This window comes from Mesitornis unicolor, unplaced genomic scaffold, assembly GCF_000695765.1.
Source record: "Mesitornis unicolor isolate BGI_N332 unplaced genomic scaffold, ASM69576v1 Scaffold49052, whole genome shotgun sequence".
Taxonomy (NCBI): Eukaryota; Metazoa; Chordata; class Aves; order Mesitornithiformes; family Mesitornithidae; genus Mesitornis; species Mesitornis unicolor.
In genome coordinates this window covers 1-13,653 of record NW_010172161.1, presented here as the reverse complement: position 1 = coordinate 13,653, position 13,653 = coordinate 1, and the positions used below count along the sequence as shown (strand labels likewise).

General features: G+C 41.3%; 1 protein-coding gene across 1 annotated transcript; it reads right to left on the bottom strand.

Moving 5' to 3' along the window:
* Positions 1-7,350: 7,350 nt before the first annotated feature.
* On the bottom strand, positions 7,351-13,459 carry TFAP2C (transcription factor AP-2 gamma (activating enhancer binding protein 2 gamma); the record flags this gene model as incomplete). Its single annotated transcript, XM_010180280.1, has 5 exons — positions 7,351-7,636; positions 9,466-9,607; positions 10,996-11,114; positions 11,758-11,980; positions 13,408-13,459. Coding segments are annotated over 5 exons (822 nt in total), but the record flags the coding sequence as incomplete, so codon positions are not given.
* Positions 13,460-13,653: the final 194 nt, after the last annotated feature.

The following is a 13,653-nucleotide window of genomic DNA, read 5'->3' as shown; positions in this document are numbered from 1 at the left end:
TTGGGGTTCAAAGCATCCCCACGTTCGTCACTGCCTGTGCATCGCAGCTTGTGGGGGAAAGCACTTAGAAGGAGAAAACTTCAAGGTTTTCAAAAAGGGAGAACATTTGCCATGTCCTGGCTAACCCAGGCAAACACTGCTGTTTGAAGCAATCCAAACAGCTGATCATGCTTTTTTTTTTTCCCCCTCACATCTTGAGCTGAGAAAAATGAATGGAAAGGAAATCCCATAATTGATTTAACACGTTTCTCTCACCCTTTTAGCTAGCACCCAACGACTCATTATCATCTTTACCTCTCTGATGCAATTTGCTACACCATACTTTGCCAGCAAATGTGAATGAAAAGGATTTATTTTAGCTACGTTTGTGCTGCTTTTTAACACAAGTCCTGAAAAATACCTAGCAGAGATCATTTTTACTTCCAACTTTAACAAAGATCACTACTCACTCTGAATTCTTCCCCTAATCTAGCAGTTTTGCTAGACTAAATCCCTGGAAACACTCTCCACAGAGAAGTTACCAGGAGTGCCTCAAAACAGCCTTACCAGGATCTTATCAACTTTTATCTTCCACCAGACAAAGCCACTAAGTACAAGCGCTTACTTGCCAGACAGTACAGAGCTTTCCTATTGTGGAAGCTAGAAAATAGCACTTGAGGCTCTGAAGGGGAGACCTTACCGTTTACCTAGAAACATGCATATTTTTTTCCCTCCTTTAACATCTTCACAACGACCTCACACACATGCAGATAGACCCTGTCTCCAGCCACTGGACACTCTGCCACCCCACTCCCACAGCAGATGAAGGGGAAGCCTTACCTTTGCTGAAGAGATGGTGCTGGCAAGTCCCAGGGAAGGAGCTCAACCCATGAGTGCTCAGAAGGAAGTGTCTCAAGCTCATGACTGCTGCACTGCTGAAGTTCATCAGCCCGAACCTAGCTGATCCCCCTCACTTAATTAGATGACCTTGTAGCCTAATTCCTAAATTTGGTTTAGCCTGGGCTTCTAGGGTGAGGTCTAGAAAACAGTAACCTCTGCATTGAGGCAAAAATGGTAGCTCTAAGTAATGCCACGTTACATCTTTGCCTGAGTCACATTAACTGGTTACAGCCTAGTTAAAAAGCTATAAATTTTTAACTTAATATAATAAGACCTCAGCTGTGAAAGGGCTTTTTCCACTCATGAGGGCAGGGCCAGAACCCATCTGCACTGATGTTTTCAATAATATCCCCACTGGGATTTCTTGTTTAAGGTTGCAAGAAACCAGAGAATCCAATGTGCTTCTGGTAGCGCAAACACTCAGATGTGGCCTTAAATCCCCAAGGATACTTGGCTTGCTGAGAGGTTTGATGGTCATTGCTTTCTCAGGAAACCCAGGGGTCTATGTGTAAATACTGAACAGTGGCTTCTGGCAGTTTAGGACCTGCCCCAGGTTTCACTGGCTGCCTTTGCACCTACGTGAACACTGTTCTCTGAAAGTGTACTGTTTCCTGGCATCTCTGAATATCTTCCAGCTTCTCATGTTTTCTCTGGATTTCACCACACCTTAGCCTTAAATGTAGAGCACCATTGGGGGTAATTAGAGTTTCTTAATTAATTAGAGTTATAGATTTAAGGATTCAAAGCTTGACAAATGAGCTCAGGTAAATTTTGCTGCAAGAACTGGAGAAAATTACTGGTCCCAGGTACCTGCCCTACCCTTCTGCTGGAGGTTAATTACAGTTTCTTTTGCACGTGTGCTGCTCCAGCTCACAGCCCACTGCCCAGCTCAGCTCCAGCATCATCCAGCCACTGGGCTGCACCAAGGCACTGGGACCTCTGCACCTCTGTTCCCCAGCAGAGACAGAGGAGGATGACTTCATGGCTTCAGGTCCTTACTTTTGCCTCTGGTGGCTTTTGCAGGTCTGTAGTGTTCCAGCAACAAGCAGAGGTCAATGGCCTGACATGATGTAAAGGGCATCTTACTACCTTACAAAGGCAAAATAATGCATTTCACTCAATATGCCTCAAAACCTCCATAACCAAGGCTTTTCTTTCTCTTTGGAGTTGATGTGATGCAAAGGAGGAAAGACAGGATGAGAACCTGGCAGAAATGGTTTCTGATCCCAGATAGTCTCCATCCTGCCAGAGGCCTGCAATCAAACATTTTCCCTTCTCTGCTTTAGCATCCTTGTCTGTAGCAAGGAAGCTGGCATCATTTTAGACCACTTTCTGTTCCTGAAGAGCTCTTTCAATTAACTAGAAATATTTTTTTAATTGCAGTGATCAACTGAAGAACAGTGCCTTTCAGATTCTTTTAAACTGCTAATTTTCGCTCAGTTTTATGGAAATACAAGCTCTATAGCTCACCGAAAAGATATTATTAAAAGTTATTTTGTTTGTTGTAGATCTCTAAACTTTCTGCCATATTCATGAACAAGTGTTTGACTTCTGTGGCAGAGGGAGCAAGTGTCTATATAATTACATTTTTAATTTTAAATTACCAGTAAAGCTGTAGATTAAATGGAATATTCAGGGAATGTGTCATGGAATAGCAGTAGCCTGTGAGCAAGGCCTTCACAAGAACCAGTTCAAAAGGGCTGTTTAGCAGAATGGGAGGAAAAATTGAATATTTGTGGCCAGCCCTTACACAACAGTGGCACATGGAAACCAGCTGGAATATCCTTGTAAGACATGCAGGAACAGCCAATAAATGCAAAATGGCATCTGAAACTGGGAGAAAGCTTATTTATATAACCCTGCGAAAGTGAAAATGAAAGAGGGGGGAAAGGCAGCAAGTTATATAGAATAGAACTGAACAATTTGTTAAAAATATGGTTCCAGCATAGGCCCTGCATAATTTTGACAGAGATGGTCATCCACACAGCTACGAGGATAATGGGAATTTAGGCAATAGGCAGCAGCAATAGCCAGGCACCATAGAAATCTTACGATGGACCACAGCTGGTTTGGATAACACACAGATTTTGTAAAGACAGTGTATCTGGCTGTGGCCAGCGTTAGGAACAAGTTCTCATCTGCATGGTGCCATACGCACATTTCCTGTGTCTCACCATCACAATCCCAACAGGACCCTAGAGCACTCGGCCAGACTGCCTCCAGGTTCCCCGTACAAAAACCTGCAAATAGCGATGAACAGAAACACATTATACTTTGGAAATTTATTTTAGTGAAAGGGAAGCATCTTTGTCCCTGACCTCATAATGATCTTTTAGTGAAGTAACAAGTTTTGGGACAAAATCTTAACAGCACCTTATTTTTTTTTCTTTAAGAAAGAAATAAATTATAAGAAAAAGTAATCAAGCTCTTACTGCAGAACATGTCCTAGAAGGCAGCCCAAGTGACTGCCAGGACAGAGGCTGCACACCATTAGGCCAAAATAACTACAAGGATGTACATAAACATCACATGCAGAAAAAAATAGAGAAGAAAGGGCTGCAACAAATAAGCACAGCAGGCTATCACAGCAAGTTACACCCATTTCAAGACGCATTGCTGGGTTTCTTCGTATTGCAGAAGTCTGAGGGAGCAAAGGAACAGACAGCAGTGGGGGTGCAGCCAAAAGAGGCAGCGTGAGATGAAATATTTGTAACAAGCAGTGAAACAAGTGAAGGGAAAAGCAAAAACTGAGAGTATAAAATGAAGTTAACTGAAATTAGTTACTAAATTAAGACAGAAGTTCAGTCTTTTTCCTTATTTTCTTAGAGTTCCTATACTTTTACATCACTATTTCTATCTGAAGCTACAAACACTAGAAAAAAATTACTTCTAAACTGAATGCAGTGCTGCCGTGAAGTCAGATTAATTTCATAAGCCAGGTTCTTGAATAACGACCAGGTTTGCAATTAATAATCGGTAACGATCAGGTCACCTGTCAGGTGATGGGGTTGCAGAGGCCATGCCCTCAGCTGCCGCAGGTGGGAGGAAGCAGCATTGCTGCCTGGGGAGACCCCGGCACCCTCTCATGCCCGGCTACAGCTGATGGCCACACAGGAGCTGGCTTCTTTTTCCACAAGCCCTTTTTATAGAGTGCCATGAATTCCACTATTTTGTGTGCATGTATCAAATAACATTTTTGCAGAAGTGCAGTACTTGAAGTGGTCCATTTCAACTTCAAAATTTTTACTTTTAAATTCTTATAAAGTCATTTTCCTTTATATAAAGGCCAAACCCATTGTTTTTCTAGGAGAAGGGCAAGGGACAAAATTGGACAAGGTTATTTGAATATTCCATTTTCAAAGAAAATGGAAAATGTAACTTCAAGAGACTTGCATTAGAACTTATTTTTCTTTTAGCCAGTCCAGGATTAGCCTGTATAAAACCCGTGACATTTTGGAGGATCAGAAAAAAGCAAACAAATACTTTCCTGTGTTTTCAGACAAATCTGTGCTTTTTTGATTTCCCAGTAAGTTACTAACTTGTTGACATTTTCCTTAAGATTTATAATTTCAGATAACAGACAAGTTCAGGTCAGAGTTTAACTCTTCTCTTCAGTGAATGGGGCAGAAGACACAGCATTCTTACTTCGTATTACTGGCACAGCTTATAAGGTAGTTGAGCCTCAAAATAGTGTACCATGTAAAATAAACAGTAGAGGGAAAGCATTAAGGTAATGGAAACTCAACATTTCTAATGTTCCAAACATATAAATAGAACCCGAGTCAGTACATTAGACAATTGACTGGCTTTGCTTGAATGCATGCAGAAGTAAATGGAAACATCCTTATTTCGTATCCCAAGGGGCAATTATTTCAGAGCCTGGTTTTGAGCATTAATAAAAAGCAAGATTCCATTGTCTGGTAGCTAAAATACCTTACTATATAGGCTTTATAAGCAGTCTAGCAGCAGAAACATTAGAAAAACCCGGAACGCTAGCATCACATTCTCTATAAACAAGCTCTTGCCATATCTAGCATATTTCTGTGTGTATATATAAATACAATCAATAAAAACATGCTATCAGAATGCTATATTGTTTATATATTTTAGAAGTTGTTAGCTATCGCGTGTCCTGGCTGCACTTGTGTCTGCAGATGGTCCAAAATGCCTATTTCTAAATGCTACAGTGAGTCCAACAAATGCAAAGACTGGAATTTCACACCTCTTTAGGAGAAAATGAGACTGGATTGCAATTTTAAAATCACCTCACCACTGATAATATTCATTGAGATTCCCTTTCCTTCTCCCTGCACACCCTCAGTAGTTTGCCAGAAATTGTACATATTGCCTATTCTCCACAGCTGTGGAAGAAACAAACTGTCAAATTCTTACTCCAGTTATGCCCAGTGGCACAGCTCAAAACATGTCCCCTAGCCCCACACCTGACCGATAGAGCAGGTGGGGAAATGCCCAGGACAGAATAAAGCCCAGGTTCCTGGTGTCCCTTTTTCAGAAAGCACCAAAAGTCGTCTAAGAAGTCTCTCTTCAGGAAGGTTTGGTAGACTATTTTGAATCTAAGACACTGGACACCTCCCCGCTACCGCACAGAGTACTGTGGGGACTCTGCAAAATGCTGTAAACTTCCACAAATCAATAAAATTGGGCTGAAACCAGATGGGAGACCTATCAAATCTCACACACCAGGATTTTGCAAATATTTGTCATTAGAGACCAAATATTCTAATAAAGTCAGATTCACTAGAAGACAAAGCTGATAGGATTGACTTTTATTTAGAGGAAGTCTTGCAGTTTGTTTAAGATGCCTATTGAAACAGGCAGCTAGCATGATAATGACAAAAAAAAGATTCTTGGAGATACAGAACGTGTTTAATTGAAACCATTAGTTTTACTGGCAAACAGCTTCATATTTCTGTTCTGTTAATCCGAACAAAGTGCTGCAATTATGACTCAATACATAATGTCCTCTAGTGCTACTCGCCCCACATTCCCGAAGTATAGAAAGAAAACAAAACTGTTTTCAGTTAACAAAACATTCCATGCTTCTATCCAGAATACTTTTATTATATGGTTATTATATACATCAGAATTATATTGGGAACATTTACAGATATGTAAAGATATTTCAGAACCTCCATTATTCACATACACACTAACTCACACACTCAGTTTGCATGTCTAGTCAGTTATTAGGTGAATGATGCACAAAATTATTGCTTTGTGAACATACACCTCAGATTAGATTTAATCTTCAGTGGCAAGAATTGAGTTTTTTTTAAAAAAAAACAACAACCAAACAAAACCAAAACAAGTCTTAAATACCCTGTATAACATACCTGTGCATAAACCTAAAGATAAATTTAGCTTACCCATTACCTTTGAAATACTTACCAAAATTAAAATTTGAAACCCATTTATTAAAAAAAAAAGTATTAAAAAGGTCACCATTATTTACAAATCCGATTAAATTACACATAAATAAATATTTACATTCAACACACTGCTTCCCTTAATACACATAAAGCCTCCCTGGAAATATTTTTGGCCTTAATAGGCAAAAAAAAAAAAAATTTTAAAAAGTTATGTGCCTATTCTTTCAAGTTTCCCCCCCAATTTCAAAACAAAACAATATAAATATGTGAATAAAGCTGCAATATCCTTAGACACAGAAAGTAAATCTTCTAAAAGCATTTTCATTTTGAACTATTCCTTTTTTAAAAAATATCAAGATAGTATCCACTGCAGCCAACACTGCAGTTTCTAAAAGCCTGAATATTTCCGTAAAAACAAGCACATCAAATGCCACCGGATAACTTTTAAATCTAGCAGGATTTTCGTACTCTCCTATGGTAATCTGAAAATGAGGGGAAAACAAAAGCAAAATAAAAAATCACCAAAACAAAAAAACCCCACAGATTAATTTTACTATTTTCAGGTGTTTATAAAAAAATTTAGTGTACATACTATATGACTGTTTAATACTGCTTTATTGTTACTGTTGCATTTAGAGAATAAAACCCTGAAATTGTATCAGATAACAAACAAGCTTCCATCTAAAATCTGCATCTTAAAAGCTATACACGAAGCTGGTCACCACTAGATACTTAGATGTGGAAAAGAAATCTAGATAGATTCTCTCTTTGTATATTTCCATCAAAAACCCTTTATAGCACCACTTTTATAGCAAAGGATTTGAATAGTTGTACCAAGTACTTATCTTCTGGTAATTGCTTCCAAGATAAGGGATACTGCAGCTTTTAGAAAGACTTGTCTCATGAATCCAGGGGGAGTGAAGATCCTGCATAAGATGAGTTTTTATTTCTTTTTCCCCTCCTTTCTTAAAAAAAAAAAAAAAGGGAACCAAAAAAAAGAACCCGAATCTCTATTTTCCCCCCGGCAAGAAGATCCCAGTCTGTGTTAGGAGGAGGAGTTTAAAGTCTGGTTTCTCTCCTTTTACTTCCTGTGCTTATCCATTTTATCAATGGTTTTGTTGGTTTCTGCAGGGCTCTGGTCGCCAGCATTCATGTACGTTTTGTCTGCTATTTTTAATGCTTCATTTAGGTAGTTCTGGACGGATGTCATGGCAGCGCAGATGGCAGCACTCCCAAAGCCATGTGTGATCAGGCTAAAGTGAGTCAAACAGCCCTGGATGCCAGGGTCCAAGATGGGGCTCGGTCTCGTGTTTCCCAGAGGAGTTCTGTCTTGAGTGAGGAGGTCCGTGAATTCCTTACAAATCTGCCTGCAAGATACAAAGCAATCACACTTTATACCACAGTGGGAATATATGCAAAGGCAAATAAATAAAAAACAGCGGAGAAATTCTGTATTAAATACTTGGCAACTGTGTGAGAATTAAAAGGTTTCAGAAATTCACTACTCCAGCAGCAGCATCTAAAATTAAAGCCTATTTATTAGCACCAGTTTCTGATAAACCTTCTGTTGTAGCTATGTCACAATCCCACATATACACCCTACAAAATCATCTCTGTGTGTCTGGCTGGCTCTGCATCATTTGCTCTACATTTAAGGGGAGAGTGGGAATTTCAGGCTAGTTTCTATGAGAACTTCCACAGCTGCAGCTAAATGATTTAGAAAGACTAAAGCAGCTGAATAGGAGATTCAGTTTAGTTGTGTATATAATACATATATGCCCTCTTTAATATGGGCCCTGATCTTGCAAACACCAACACATATGCCTGGCAAAACATGAATGGTTAATAATGCTCAAGCATATGTTGTTTGCTGCTTGTAAAAATCTGTCCCCTTGATGGGATTTCACAGGAGCTGAGCAATCACTATTTTATCATAATTTCTCAATCACAAATGTCTTCCAAGAGATTACTGTTATTAGTGCCAATAACACCACCAATAATGAAAATACTGCAGAGTGGAAAGAGCAGTGCTCAGTAAAAAGCATAAGGTTCAAGCTATAGGAAAGAGACTTCATTTCTAAATTTCTAAGAGGTATATCCTTGTAAAAGATGGTCTCTCTTTTGGGAGGGCTGGATTAACTTGGCACCAGGAATGCACCTTGCATGCCCAGTCTGAGCCCAAAGTCAGGGCAGCTCTCCTCAGCAGTTTGAACAGGCTTTTCTCAGAGCTTCTGCAGAGTGAGGGTGGTGCTTTCAGAGCAAGGACTTAGATCAACCCCAAACCCTCAGACCAGAACAGATCATGAACTGAAGGCTTTGTTAAACCTCAGACTGGGAAGGCTGGAGCAGGGGAAAGGGGACAGCGAGCACTCCAGCCACCCAGGTAAGTGTAACTCAACACAGGCATTTCCTATCAGAAAGTTCAGCACCTGGTTTATTTACAAATGTCTGCAGAGCAGCCATAACGAAGCTTCCCACCCTTCCCTGCTCAGCAAGGCTTATAACAGGAATTCAGTTAAGTACAGGGACATTTCACATCTACCAAAGGTTGGCTTTTACTGAACTATAAAGATCTTCAGCCATAGCTGTGAAAAGGGACTATCCAGTCCTGAACTCCAGGAGTCCCATGGGGGAAACCTGTGTGCTGCTGTTGCCAAAGCAGTCAGGACAGAGCAGCTGAGCTACCCTTGCACCCAGCATGCCCACCAGTAACTACCTCTCCTTGGAGATGCCCCTCTGGGCTGTGATTACGCAGAGGTGGCCGAACCATCTCCTACTTCCAGCCCAAACACTGGTTTGCATTCCCAGGCCACACCTGCTCTCCTGGTCCTCAACCCTGTCAGACCCAGGGACATCTTTTTCTTATGAGATATAGTTGTCCCAGTACAGAGATTTTTCTGAAATTTTACTACTGTTAAAATTAAAAAAAAATAAAAGAACAGAACCGGTTCTGTTTCAGAACTGCTTTAGAATTACCATACAGGGTTGTTATTATTATTATTGGTTCAGACTAAAATAACCACTGCCATAGTTGAATTCAAACAAAAACCAAATAAAAATAATTGCTTCATCTTCCTGATTGAGATTACACATAAAAACATAGCAAACTGTCCCCAGACCCAGATACTCATGGTCAGACAAAAGCATCTTTAAAAAGAAGGGAAGAAAAAAAAAAAAATCCAAGCCCAAAACTTACTTTGCAGCAAGAAGCATGTTCTTCCTGTTTGCCATTTCATTGCGGCCCATGTGCGGTCTAGTTAAATATTCAGCCACTGCTTTGGAAGGAAACTCTGTCTCACAAACATAACCAAAGTCACGAGCAAGATGCACAGCTTCACCTGGCATGGGCAAAAGGGAATGGTTATTTAATGTAGTTACATCTATTTAGTATAAGGAGATCAGGGAAATTAAGCAAAGTACTGTGAATTTTTGAAGCGTGTACCTATTTGAGAAAGAGACACTGCTATTTTACCACCATACCACTCATTACCATTTCCTAATTAACAGATCAGAGTTTCTTTTTAAGTTTGCATCGAGACCTACATGGTGACTGCTACAATAAAAAAAATAATAATCTTGCCCTTATACTAGAAAGAAAACCTCCCATCTCTATCCAGATGCAGCAAAGACCAGAATTCAGTCTAGATCAAACTGTCCACATTTAAAAAAAAAAAAAACAGACAAACACACACACACACAAACCAACAAAAAAAATGGCAACTAAATGCTGCTCGTCTAACAAAGGGTTGATCAGTTTAGGCTATTTTCTAAATACCTTCCAATAGGTATTTTCATATAGAAAATAAAATTCTGACACAATCAGTGTGTTACCTGTAACATACATGTTACATACACATAAGTTCTCTTAAACCCAACTCCCAAAGCAAGGTTTTAAAATGGAAGTTGCTGTAAGATATTGTAAGATCATTTTTCACTTTTCAATTGCTGCTTCTCTTCCTATTAAATTGCACCACTACCAGGAGCTGCTTTAAACAGCACAAAACATAACCACACACACACACATATATATATACATACATATACACACACACACACACGCACCCCCCTTTCAAGTCAGCTTAACTGACAGAGGGTCCACATAACATGTTACAGTTTAAAGGAGCTCCAGTTTCCTATCAGAAAGTCAAAAGCTATAAATCTCACTTTATATGCTTGTTTATTAGAAAAGCTTCTGAGGACACCGCTGAGGTAGGGCCAGGCATTGGAGTCAGCTGCCCTGGACTTTTAAAGTTTCCCAGTAAGGAACCAAACCCACTCATGTGGTAATTTTCATCCCTTTTGTCTTTCCTACCTGTCCCTGCATAGACCCTTACAAAACCCGAAAAAACCCACCCCCCTCAAGAAGGACAAACTGGACAAATGTGCACTTTGAACATCAGAGCATGCTGGAGTTAATGCATCCCTGCCAGCATCCCTGGATGCAGCCGTGAGGAAGAGGAGTGTACGCCGGGTTGGTGCAGGCAGGGCTCTGAGGCCAAGGGCTTAGCGACAAGATTTGAAGGGAGAAAATGGGGAGAGGAGCCCCTCAAAGGCAACCCAGCTGCTGCTAGGTACTACAACATCCCCATCAGGCTCACTTCAAAATAAACAAAAACTCTCTATTACATTTATTGATTTTCTAGCCCTTCCATGCTTTGTCTAGAGGAATGGAAGTTGTACACAAGGGAAAAAAAAAGTTTATTTTCAAGACACATTCAAGACTGACCTTCCACCAAAGATGTCAATAGTGTCACATTTGCAGCTTTCCTCCTACCAGCAGGAAGGTTCAAGCCAATTTTATCCAGTTTTTCCCTTAATGATCTGCCACCGTTTTTAGATTTGGCTCTGTAATTAGATAAGAAAAAAATGGCCTTATTTATCTTCAGAGAATGCTTCTTTTTAAATATGAGAAATTCCAGCTACTGACATTCAATAGGGTCCTGTGGGGGGAAGACAAAAAACAGTGTCTTTTTAAGTGACCCACTTTTTAAATGCTGTTGTACAAATCAGCCACGGTGAAACACAGCAGAGGTCAAAATCAAAATGTTTCAAACCACAACATCAAAACCAACAGCTATAGAACGATCATAAACCAACTTAAGAATATGCAAAAGAGAACATATAAAGTGTCCTTGTAATGATTAATCAAGGCCATGAAATCATTCCATGGGGAAATGGTTTGTCACAGGACTAAGAAAGCTCCATGAGCCGTTTGAGACAAAAATCAAACTTTAAGCAGAGAATGAGAATTGCTGTCAGAGCTGTTAATAGCACTTCTGGAGAAGTAGCAGAAGTGCAAAGAAGTTTTATTTCCAAAGCCTATTAGGATTCAGTGTTATTGGGCTTCTTAAAAATCAGAAATTTGCCAACAAAAGGCTTTCTTAGCTCCTCGCTGTGCTGATCTGGCTGTTCACACACACACACAAGCACAGGAGAAAATCAGAAAGCACAGCCATGCTGGGAATGGGTGCAAGGGGGCACAGCCTACCTTCTGAGGACTCCTCCTAGCAAAGAGGCGTTGAGGCACTCGGGGGGTGACAGCCTCCTCTGCACCTCAGCCACTGTCACTTTGTATTTTGATGTGGAGCTCAGGAGGGAAAGTCTCCCCGGAACCGAACAAAATACTTCGTTGGGGTTTATGACCACTCCAATTAATCCATCCTTTTGGCAGGGAAGACTCAGAGCACTGTTTTTCGTTAAGGAAATGGGACCTGCGGGAGGATGAAGGGAAGCAGGTAATTTTATAAGAGGGGAAAATAAAGACGAAGTGGCAAGTGAATTTCCTTTCTACAAAAAAAGCCCAGGAGCCAAGATTTCGTTTTGTGCTAAATGCTCACACCACTGACCCCATCCCCCAGCATCTCGCTGCAGCACAGGGCTTGACTGCACCCAAAAGCTCCCCGCAGCTACTTCTACACAGCAGGATTTGCCACACAAAATTTCAAGGAGCTGCCCAACACAACTACGAACACTTCTTAAAAGCGCCCAAAACCCACATCTCTGAAGCGGCAAACAGCAAGTTGGCAAATTCACGCTTACAAAAAGCCCAATACAACTACAGACTCCAAATTAGCATCCCTCAGCTACTGCCAAAAACTGAGCCGCGGCATGGAGAAGCCTCGCAGCTGCTTCTGGGGTTCAGCCCCCACCTCGAACACACAGATTTCAGAAGCCGCCTTGGGAAATCAATCCCAACAAATTCGTCCCAGAAACAGAGAGGGGGGCAGCCCCGAAGGGAACAGAAAGCAAAACGTTGCTCATTATTAGGGGAGCAGGGAAAACAAAGGCTTTGCGAGGAACAAACCACAAATCCAGCTTTCCCACCCAGTGAAGCCCAGTATGTGCTGCGGGCTCCCAGCGCCGATCGGGAAGGGTTAAAGAGCCGAGGTCGGCCTCACTCCCGGAGGGGGAAGGATTTTTCAGTGGTGCATCTGACAGCGAAATTATTCTCCCGTGAGCTAAACGCAGCAATCAGCGCTCTGACAAACACTTCTGCTTTTCCTCACTTAGGTATTTGTTTGAAGTCTTCAGAAGAAACTTCCACTGTTTTTTTTTAAGCACAAATTTGTTTAAAAACAAAAGCAGGGGAAAAACCACCTAAAAGTCTGTAAATTGAGTCAATGCTTTTTTCTCCTTCCTTAAAACCTTGGCTACAAAAACCATTTCGATTAAGATAAAGCCGAGCAGGCTTATGACAGCAAACTCATTCCTTCTCAAGTCTTGTAAAGAAGTTGAAGGAAAAAAAAAAAAAAAGAAACCCCAAACTGTCCGAGTGCTAGCAACAACAAAGCCCCGCGTCACTTTACACACGCGTATTCCAAAGCAGCACTGAATTCAGTCCAAGGTCCTGGTTTCGATTAAAGCCCCGCACAAGCCAGTGCCCCCTTCTCCAATCCCCCCGGCTCACCACCGCCTCGAGCTTTGTCCCAGGAGCACAGGAAGACAGGGCAGCTCCTGCCACCACCTTCCCTCGGGTGTCATTAGAAAAATCCAGCGACAGAGTTCAGTAAGTCCCCTCCGCCCATCCCATCCGAAGGGATTCGTTTTTTAAAAGATAATAAGGCGTCAATTCACCGGCGCGTCATTAAACTTTTAACTATTGACAAGGGAAAGTAAACTGCAGTGCCACCTTACTGACCTTTTCTAATGACTGTCTGGTCATGCATTAATAAGTGTTGATCTTCCACATTCTGGAAAGAGAAAAGGGAGAAAGTTTCGCACCTTGAAGAGCTGAGAGAGAATGAGCCCGGGGGGCTTTGTGAAAACCACCCCGTGCCCCGCACGGCTCTGCTTAAGGGCAGAAAAGGGTTTTGCTCCAAGGACAGGGTAGGAAAAACCGGGATGCTCCGAAGGGGACGATACCCCTGGAGCGCCCGGGCACCTC